Source organism: Taudactylus pleione, unplaced genomic scaffold, assembly GCF_031769625.1.
Source record: "Taudactylus pleione unplaced genomic scaffold, aTauple2 ptg000847l, whole genome shotgun sequence".
Taxonomy (NCBI): Eukaryota; Metazoa; Chordata; class Amphibia; order Anura; family Myobatrachidae; genus Taudactylus; species Taudactylus pleione.
Genome location: NW_028285249.1, coordinates 748,154 through 759,613, shown reverse-complemented (window position 1 = coordinate 759,613; position 11,460 = coordinate 748,154). Strand labels below are relative to the sequence as shown.

At 44.3% G+C, this 11,460-nt stretch overlaps 1 protein-coding gene across 1 annotated transcript in view; it reads left to right on the top strand.

Moving 5' to 3' along the window:
- Positions 1 to 3,426: 3,426 nt before the first annotated feature.
- The window catches only part of LOC148474389 (transferrin receptor protein 2-like), a 238,978-nt gene continuing 230,944 nt past the window's right edge, over positions 3,427 to 11,460 (top strand). The window contains exon 1 of the mRNA XM_088458703.1: positions 3,427 to 3,491. Coding sequence (XP_088314829.1) covers positions 3,466 to 3,491 — 26 coding nt within the window. The 5' untranslated portion in view covers positions 3,427 to 3,465. The remainder of the gene's footprint in view (positions 3,492 to 11,460) is intronic.

The following is an 11,460-nucleotide window of genomic DNA, read 5'->3' as shown; positions in this document are numbered from 1 at the left end:
CTCCCACTACTCTATATGTCTCTACACATTGTATCCTCCACCTACACTATATGTCTTTATACATTGTATCCTCCCCCTACTCTATATGTCTCTATACATTGTATTCTCCCCTACTCTATTTCTCTATACATTGTATCCTCCCACTACTCTATATGTCTCTACACATTGTGTCCTCCCCCTAATCTATATGTCTCTATACATTGTATCCTCCCCCCTAATCTATATGTCTCTATACATTGTATCCTCCCTGTACTCTATATGTCTCTATACATTGTATCCTCCCCTACTCTGTCTCTATACATTGTATCCTCCCACTACTCTATATGTCTCTATACATTGTATCCTCCCCCTACTCTATATGTCTCTATACATTGTATCCTCCCCCTAATCTATATGTCTCTATACATTGTATCCTCCCTGTACTCTATATGTCTCTATACATTGTATCCTCCCCTACTCTGTCTCTATATATTGTATCCTCCTCCTACTCTATGTCACTATACATTGTATCCTCCCCCTACTCTATATGTCTCTATACATTGTATCCTCCTTCTACTCTCTATGTCACTATACATTGTATCCTCCCTCTACTCTCTGTCACTATACATTGTATCCTCCCCCTACTCTATATGTCTCTATACATTGTATCCTCCACCTACTCTATATGTCTCTATACATTGTATCCTCCTCCCCTACTCTGTCTCTATACATTGTATCCTCCTCCTACTCTATGTCACTATACATTGTATCCTCCCCCTACTCTATATGTCTCTATACATTGTATCCTCCCACTACTCTATATGTCTCTATACATTGTATCCTCCCCTACTCTCTATGTCACTATACATTGTATCCTCCCCCTACTCTATATGTCTCTATACATTGTATCCCCCCCTACTCTATATGTCTCTATACATTGTATCCTCCCCCTACTCTTTGTCTCTGTACATTGTATTCTCCCCTACTCTATTTCTCTATACATTGTATCCTCCCACTACTCTATATGTCTCTACACATTGTGTCTTCCCCCTACTCTATATGTCTCTATACATCGTATCCTCCCCCTACTCTATATATGTCTCTATACATTGTATCCTCCCCCTACTCTATATATGTCTCTATACATTGTATCCTCCCCTTACTCTACATGTCACTATACATCGTATCCTCCCCCCTACTCTATATGTCTCTATACATTGTATCCTCCCCTACTCTCTATGTCACTATACATTGTATCCTCCCCTACTCTACATGTCTCTATACATTATTTCCTCCCCCTACTCTATATGTCACTATACATTGTATCCTCCCCCTACTCTCTATGTCTCTACATTGTATCCTCCCCCTACTCTATATGTCACTATAAGTTGTATCCTCCCCCTTCTCTATATGTCACTATAAGTTGTATCCTCCCCCTACTCTATATGTCTCTATACATTGTATCCTCGCCCCCTACTCTGTCACTATACATTGTATCCTCCCCCTACTCTATTTGTCTCTATACATTGTATCCTCCCCTACTCTCTATGTCACTATACATTGTATCCTCCCCCCTACTCTATGTCCTCTATACATTGTATCCTCCCCTACTCTCTATGTCACTATACATTGTATCCTCCCCCCTACTCTACGTCACTATACATTGTATCCTCCCCCCTACTCTATGTCACTATGCATTGTATCCTCCCCCTACTCTATATGTCTCTACACATTGTGTCCTCCCCCTACTCTATATGTCTCTATACATTGTATCCTCCCTCTACTCTATATGTCTCTATACAGTATCCTCCCCCTACTCTATATGTCTCTATACATTGTATTCTCCCCTACTCTATTTCTCTATACATTGTATCCTCCCACTACTCTATATGTCTCTATACATTGTATCCTCCCCCTACTCTATATGTCTCTATACATTGTATCCTCCCACTACTCTATATGTCTCTATACATTGTATCCTCCCCCTACTCTATATGTCTCTATACATTGTATCCTCCCACTACTCTATATGTCACTATACATTGTATCCTCCCCCTACTCTGTCACTATACATTGTATCCTCCCCCTACTCTCTATGTCACTATACATTGTATCCTCCCCCCTACTCTGTCACTATACATTGTATCCTCCCCTACTCTATTTGTCTCTATACATTGTATCCCCCCTACTCTACATGTCTCTATACATTGTATTCTCCCCCTACTCTACATGTCACTATACATCGTATCCTCCCCCTACTCTATATATGTCACTATACATTGTATCCTCCCCCTACTCTACATGTCACTATACATCGTATCCTCCACCTACTCTATATATGTCACTATACATTGTATCCTCCCCCTACTCTATATATGTCACTATACATTGTATCCTCCCCCTACTCTCTATGTCACTATACATTGTATCCTCCCCCCTACTCTATATGTCTCTATACATTGTATCCTCCCCCCTACTCTATGTCTCTATACATTGTATCCTCCCCCATACTCTATGTCACTATACATTGTATCCTCCCCCCTACTCTATGTCTCTATACATTGTATCCTCCCCTACTCTCTATGTCACTATACATTGTATCCTCCCCCTACTCTCTATGTCACTATACATTGTATCCTCCCCTACTCTCTATGTCTCTATACATTGTATCCTCCCCCCTACTCTATGTCTCTATACGTTGTATCCTCCCCTACTCTCTATGTCACTATACATTGTATCCTCCCCCCTACTCTATGTCACTATACATTGTATCCTCCCCTACTCTCTATGTCACTACATTGTATCCTCCCTCTACTCTATATGTCTCTATACATTGTATCCTCCCCCCTACTCTATGTCTCTATACATTGTATCCTCCCCTACTCTCTATGTCACTATACATTGTATCCTCCCCCTACTCTATATGTCTCTATACTTTGTATCCTCCCCTTACTCTATGTCTCTATACATTGTATCCTCCCCTACTCTCTATGTCTCTATACATTGTATCCTCCCCCTACTCTATATGTCTCTTTACATTGTATCCTCCCCCTACTCTATATGTCACTATACATTGTATCCTCCCCCCTACTCTATGTCTCTATACATTGTATCCTCCCCTACTCTCTATGTCACTATACATTGTATCCTCCCTCTACTCTACATGTCTCTATGCATTGTATTCTCCCCCTACTCTACATGTCACTATACATCGTATCCTCCCCTACTCTCTATGTCTCTATACATTGTATCCTCCCCCTACTCTATATGTCACTATACATTGTATCCTCCCCCTACTCTATATATGTCTCTATGCATTGTATTCTCCCCCTACTCTCTATGTCTCTACTCTCTATACATTGTATCTGCCACCTTCTCTCTGTACACTGTATAGGTCCCCTCTACATATATCTCTGTATAGCTAATGTATCTGCCCCATCACAGGTAGACAATCCTCGCCGCAGTCAGGAGACCATCTATGCCTATATGAAATCTACATTTCAAACAGATGTGTAAGTAGCCAATTACCTACCAGACCTTTGTGTCACCAATTCCTTTATCTCTTACGATAGACTCCATTATACCTTATATACCTTCCTGCCCACATACACATATATATCCTATGATGCATCACCCTACGGGCCTGCTAGGCCACTTATGTACCCAATGTAGTCCTGATGTAGATGGAAAGTCATGATTAGCGGACCTTTATAGTGAATAAAGCTTTGTAGATAGAATCAGGCTGGTTGGAAAGTACTGTAGGCATATTTTTTGTATATTTGGGGGCTTGTTTTGTCTTAATCTTACTATTATAAGTGTTTATTATAAGCTAAAGAATGTCAGAATGCAGCAAATAATTATTAGCCGATGCCTAGCTATGCTCCTGATTTTACACAACCTTTAGTCATTGAATTACTAGATTCATCATTTTTTAAAACATTTATTTAAATTAGGGGTGTGCACCGGCCACTTTTCGTGTTTTGGTTTTGGATCTGGATCTTTCTTCGTGTTTTGGATCTGGATTGGTTTTGCCAAAACCACCCTTCGGTGTTTTGGGTTCTGGGTTTTGTGTTTTGGATCTGTATTTTTTTTTTAAAAAGCATAAAAACAGCTAAAATCACAGAATTTGTAGGTTTTTCTGCTCCTATGCTATTATTAACCTCAAAAACCTTAATTTCCACTCATTTCCAGTCTATTCTGAACACCTCACAATAGTGTTTTTATGTCCAAAAGGTTGCACCGAGGTAGCTGGATGACTATGCTAAGCGACACGAGTGGGCGGCACAAACACGTGGCCCATCTAGGAGTGACACTGCAGTGGCAGACAGGATGGCAGTTTGAAAAACTAGGCCCCAAACTGTACATAATGCAAAGAAAAAAAAGAGGTGCAAGATGGAATTGTCCTTGGGCCCTCCCACCCACCCTTATGTTGTATAAACAGGACATGCACACTTTAACAAACCAATCATTTCAGCGCCAGGGTCTGCCACACGACTGTGGAAATGATTGGTTCGTTTGGGCCCCCACAAAACAAGCTGGCAATTAGTCTGTCCCTGCACAAACTGGCTCTACGGAGGCAAGATGTCGTCCTCATCCTCATCCACCGATTCCTCACCTTCTTCAGTGTTGTGTACATCCTCATCCTCACAGAGTATTAATTCGTCCCCACTGGAATCCACCACCACAGGTCCCTCTGTACGTTCTGGAGGCTGGTCTCCCTGGAAGAGTTGATAATTCATTTTTATGAACATCATCTTCTCCACATTTTGTGGAAGCAACCTCCTACGCCTTTCGCTGACAAGGTTCCCGGCTGCACTAAACACTCTTTCGGAGTACACACTGGAGGGGGGGCAACTCAGGTAAAATAGAGCCAGTTTGTACAGGGGCCTCCAAATTGCCTCTTTTTCCTGCCAGTACAGGTACGGACTGTCTGACATGCCTACTTGGATGCTGTCACCAATGTAATCCTCCACCATTCTGTCAATGGTGACAGTATCATATGCAGTGACAGTAGACATGTCAGAAATTGTTGCCAGGTCCTTCAGTCCGGACCAGATGTCCAAACTTGGTCCTGCCTGCCCTGCATCACCGCCAGTGGGTTGCTTAGGATACCTAAGTTTTTTCCTGGCAGCCCCAGTTGCGGGAGAAAATGAAGAAGGAGCTGTTGATGTGTCACGTTCTGCTTCAGCTGACAGTGTTTTCACCAGCAGGTCTTTGCACCTCTGCAGGCTTGTGTCGGCCGGAAAGAGAGACACCACATAGGCTTTAAACCTAGGATCGAGCACGGTGGCCAAAATGTAGTGGTCTGATTTCAACAGATTGACCACCCTGGAATCCTGGCAAAGCGAAAGAAGGGCTTCATCCACAAGTCCCACATGCCGAACGGAATCGCTCTGTCTTAGCTCCTCCTTCACTTTCTCCAGCTGCTTCTGCAAAAGCCTGATGAGGGGAATGACCTGACTCAAGCTGGCAGTGTCTGAACTGACTTCACGTGTGGCAAGTTCGAAGGGCTGGAGAACCTTGCACAATACGGAAATCATTCTCCACTGTGCTTGAGTCAGGTGCATACCCCCTCCTTTGCCTATGTCATAGGTGGATGTATAGGCTTGAATGGCCTTTTGCTGCTCCTCCATCCTCTGAAGCATATAGAGGGTTGAGTTCCACCGCGTCACAACCTCTTCCTTCAGGTGATGGCGGGGAAGGTTCAAGACTGTTTGCTGGCGCTCCAGTCTTCGGCATGCAGTCGCTGAATGGCGAAAGTGGGCAGAAATTTTTCGGGCCACCCAAAGCGTCTCCTGCACGTCCCTGTCGCTTTTCAGAAAATTCTGCACCACCAAGTTTATTGTGTGAGCAAAACATGGGACGTGCTGGAATTTTCCCAGATGTAATGCCCGCACAATATTGGTGGCATTGTCAGATATCACAAATCCCCATGAGAGTCTAAGTGGGGTAAGCCACTGGGCAATGATTTCCCTCAGTTTCTCTAAGAGGTTGTCGGCGGTGTGCCTCTTACTGAAACCGGTGATACACAGCGTAGCCTGCCTTGGAACGAGCTGGCATTTCTGAGATGCTGCTACTGGTGACGCTGCTGCTGTTGCTGCGTAAGGTGATACATCTACCCAGTGGGCTGTCACAGTCATATAGTCCTTAGTCTGCCCTGTTCCACTTGTCCACATGTCCGTGGTTAAGTGGACATTGGGTACAACCGCATTTTTCAGGACACTGAGGACACTTTTGTTGACGTTTCTGTACAGTCTCGGTATCGCCTGCCTAGTGAAGTGGAATCTAGACGGGATTTGGAACCGGGGACACACTACCTCCATCAATTGTCTAAATCCCACTGCACTAATGGCGGATACCGGACGCACGTCTAACACCAACATAGCAGTCAAGGCCTCAGTTATACGTTTTGCTTCAGAATTACTGCTGTCGTACTTAAAGGACTGTTGGATGGTCAATTGTTTAGTAAAAGTAGTGGTGTTCCTACTTCCTCTCTGGGATGATGAGCGACTCCCAGCAGCAGCAACAGCAGCGGCAGCAGAAGGCGTAGCAATGCAGGATCCTCCGGAGGAATCCCGGATAGGAGAGTCAGTCATGCCAGTGACATGGCCTGCAGGACTACTTCCGATCCTGACTAAGGAGGAAATTGACGAGGAGGGAGTTGACGGTGTGGTTTGCAGGCGCTTGGATACAACAGGACAACGAGACTTAGGTGTCCCTGGACTGCTTACGGTCTTAGCCAAAGTTTTTGAACTTGACAGTAACTTATTATGAACGCGCTGCAGGTGCCGTATAAGGGAGGATGTTCCTAGGTGGTTAACGTCCCTACCCCTACTTATTCCACGTTTACATATGGTACATATGGCAAGACAGTTGTTGTCCGGATTTGGATAGAAATATTGCCAGACCAAAGAGGTGGAATGTTTGGTCTTCTGCCCAGGCATGACCGTGATGGGCTTTTTCAACCCACAGACAACAACTGTCTCCCCCGGAGCCTGATTTAAACAAACCACATCACCATCAGAATACTCCTCGCCAACTTCCTCCTCAGCGCCAGCTACACCAGTATCCTCATCCTGTTGTACTTCAACAGTGACATCTTCAATTTGCATATCAGCAAGTGGACTGTGGGTGCTCCTTTCAGCACTTGCAGGGGGCGTGCAAATGGTGGAAAGAGCCACCTCTTCCCGTCCAGTGCTAGGAAAGTCAGGCATCGCAACCGCCACCACACTTGGACTCTCCTTGGGGATTTGTGATATCTTCTTAGAAAGCACAGTTCTTCGCTGTGCTTTTGCCAGCTTAACTCGTTTGATTTTTTTAGCGGGAGGAGGGCTTCCATCGTCATGTGAAGCTGAACCACTAGTCATGAACATACTAGTCATACTAGTATGACACACACTAGTCATAGGGAAAGACCTTAGCCGTTCCTTGCCACTCCGTGTCATAAATGGCATATTGGCAAGTTTACGTTTCTCTTCAGATGATTTAAATGTTTTTTTTAAGGTCATTTTCCTGAACTTTGTCATTTGGGATTGTATGTGGCTTCTACTATGACATTGGGCATCGGCCTTGGCAGACGACGTTGATGGCATGTTATCGTCTATGTCATCACTAGTGGAAGCAGCTTCAGCACTAGGAGGACGTGGTTCTTGATCTTTCTCTATTTTATTTTTATCGGAGAAAGTTTGGTCATCCATTTATGTTATATCGATTTGATATATACGTGCGGCTAAGGCGCACACAAACACAGAAAATATTTTTTTATTTTTGCTGGAGAGTAGTGCACTTTGTGGGTTACACCACCCTTTAAGAAATGAGCCAGCCGGCCCTTTACTTATGGGACACAGGCGCACGCTTGGCGCTGCTCCTTTGTTGATGCACGTGCGGCTACTGTGCACACAATTCACAAACACAGAAAATATTTTTTTATTTTGTTTGGAGTGTACTTTGGGGGTTACAGCACCCTTTAACGGTCAAGCCAGCCGGCCCTTTACTTATGACACAGGCGCACGCTTGGCACTATTTTGTTGATGCACGTGCGGCTACTGCGCACAGAATTCACAAACACAGAAAATATTTTTTTTTTTGGTTTGGACTGGAGTGTACTTTGGGGGTTACAGCACCCTTTAACGGTCAAGCCAGCCGGCCCTTTACTTATGACACAGGCGCACGCTTGGCACTACTTTGTTGATGCACGTGCGGCTACTGCGCACACAATTCACAAACACAGAAAATATTTTTTTTTTGGTTTGGACTGGAGTGTACTTTGGGGGTTACAGCACCCTTTAACGGTCAAGCCAGCCGGCCCTTTACTTATGACACAGGTGCACGCTTGGCACTACTTTGTTGATGCACGTGCGGCTACTGCGCACACAATTCACAAACACAGAAAAAATATTATTTTTTTAGCACTTGGGGGGAGCACCCCTGATGGACAGAGCACGCCCTGGACAACACTACAGCACCCCTTTAGGACTGGGACACTGCACAGGACTTTGGAGTGGACACAGCCCCTATGGAGAACTGACTGCACAACACAGTCCAGCCAGCTCCTATGGACTTTGAAGTAGTGGACACAGCCCCTATTAACAACAGCAGCACAGCACAACACAGCCAGCCTCTATGGACTTTGAAGTAGTGGACAACAGCAGCACAGCGCAGCATAGCACAGCACAACACTACTCTGCACTACACTACACAGCCCAGCCAGCCCTAACTCCCACCCTCCCTCTTCACTGTCCACAGCCGAGTGAGAAAATGGCGCCGCCGCGTGTACCTTATATAGGATCCAAAACCCGCGAGACCCGGAAGGCGGGATGATGACGTTTTGCCTCGATTTCAGATCCGAGTCAGGCGGGAAAAGTCAAGCCTGACTCGGATCTGACTCGGATCGGGGGGGCTCGGGGGGGTTCGGATTTCAGAAATCCTAACCCGCTCACCCCTAATTTAAATACATATTAACATTATGATTTACTGTAAACTAAGGATTCAAATTCATCCTCATATCATTCCACACCAAGACCAGTCTAACAGGAGACGTTGGCCAGCACCGGGACACACCAGGTGCCCATTGCAGTCCCTGCCACTTAGTAACCCACTGGTCTCCAGACATAAAGGGAAATAAAGCGGAATCATTACAATAAAGTATTTCACGATTCTAGCTAAGAGTCCTCAGGAAACTTCAATAATATGTCAGTGTTTTCTCAAGTTATGTAAACTACTGACCACATCATAGATATTGACACATTTCTATGCTTGGTATTGTGGAGATTGATACATTCTCTGTCTCCTGTATCATAGAGAGTGATACATTCTCTGTCTCCTGTAACATAGAGAGTGATACATTCTCTGTCTCCTGTATCATAGAGAGTGATACATCCTCTGTCTCCTGTATCATAGAGAGTGATACATCCTCTGTCTCCTGTAACATAGAAAGTGATATATTCTCTGTCTCCTGTATCATAGAGAGGGATACATTCTCTGTCTCCTGTATCATAGAGAGTGATACATTCTGTCTCATAGAGAGTGATACATTCTCTGTCTCCTCTATCATAGAGAGTGATACATTCTCCGTCTCCTGTAACATAGAGAGTGATACGGTACATTCTCCGTCTCCTGTATCATAGAGAGTGATACATTCTCTGTCTCCTGTATCATAGAGAGTGATACATCCTCTGTCTCCTGTATCATAGAGAGTGATACATTCTCTGTCTCCTCTATCATAGAGAGTGATACATTCTCCGTCTCCTGTAACATAGAGAGTGATACGGTACATTCTCTGTCTCCTGTATCATAGAGAGTGATACATTCTTTCTCCTGTAACATAGAGAGTGATACATTCTCTGTCTCCTCTATCATAGAGAGTGATACATTCTCTGTCTCCTCTATCATAGAGAGTGATACATTCTCTGTCTCCTGTATCATAGAGCGTGATACATTCTCTGTCTCCTGTATCATAGAGAGTGATACATTCTTTCTCCTGTAACATAGAGAGTGATACATTCTCTGTCTCCTGTAACATAGAGAGTGATACATTCTCTGTCTCCTGTAACATAGAAAGTGATACATTCTCCGTCTCCTGTAACATAGAGAGTGATACATTCTCTGTCTCCTCTATCATAGAGAGTGATACATTCTCTGTCTCCTGTATCATAGAGAGTGATACATTCTTTCTCCTGTAACATAGAGAGTGATACATTCTCTATCTCCTGTATCATAGAGAGTGATCCATTCTCTGTCTCCTGTATCATAGAGAGTGATACATTCTTTCTCCTGTATCATAGAGAGTGATACATTCTCTGTCTCCTGTAACATAGAGAGTGATACATTCTCTGTCTCCTGTATCATAGAGAGTGATACATTCTCTGTCTCCTGTATCATAGAGAGTGATACATTCTCTGTCTCCTGTAACATAGAGAGTGATACATTCTTTCTCCTGTAACATAGAGAGTGATACATTCTTTCTCCTGTATCATAGAGAGTGATACATTCTCCGTCTCCTGTATCATAGAGAGTGATACATTCTCTGTCTCCTGTAACATAGAGAGTGATACATTCTCTGACCCCTGGCTAGGGAAGCAGATACAGGTATCCATTAGTGGATGAAATGCCGCCATTACCTGAGTCAGGTACTGTGAAAATGTTGACTGTGATATCCAGAGAACTCTACCGGTCACAGACTGAAAATTACCAGTAGCCAGAAAGTGCAGCACGGCCAGAAGCGTATGCAGGCCTGGGAACGTGCTGTGTCAGGGTCTAGGTCCAGTTTGACTTGGTCATAGAGATGGAATATGTTGTTACGGTTCATCCGGAACATCTGTATGACCTCGCCATCTGCCAATGTGTTCAGGTTCCAACGCCTCCTAAAAAAACTGTGGCCTGAGCAGTCTCTGTGGTACCTGTATTACCTCATGAGCCTGCTCAGTTTCTTGCTCCTGGGTCCCTCCAGCCTGGTGCTAGAGCCTCAGAAATCCCAGCCACATGCAATGGTAGTATATTCTGCCATTCCTGCTTCACACAATCAATGCCCCTTTAAAAGGCACCATCATTGTGTTCCCACTAAATTCAACTTGAAACACCTATGAACACATACAAACACTCACCTCAGGAGGATGTCTATTTGATAAGTCTATTTTGGTGACAATTTCCCATGAGAGTTTCAAAAGTCGATTCTTGGTAAATTTGCTTGTTGTATTGTTTCCTATGGAAAGCCGATGGTGAAGTTCAGGGGTGGCCAACCACTCAGAGGCCAAGAGCCAAAAAATATACTGTATGTGGTCAAGTTGAAGAGCCGATCGGACGCGCAAAATGGGGTGTGGCCTAGCTATCACAAGGCCACGCCCCATTTTTGTGCGCACGCCTTTGGTATGACATTCGCAGGAACATGACCTTGTGTCACACCCCCATTTTTAGTCACCCTGGCGGTGAGGCCAGCACATTGAAAATACACATTTAACATACAGTTCCCAATATAATTTATTC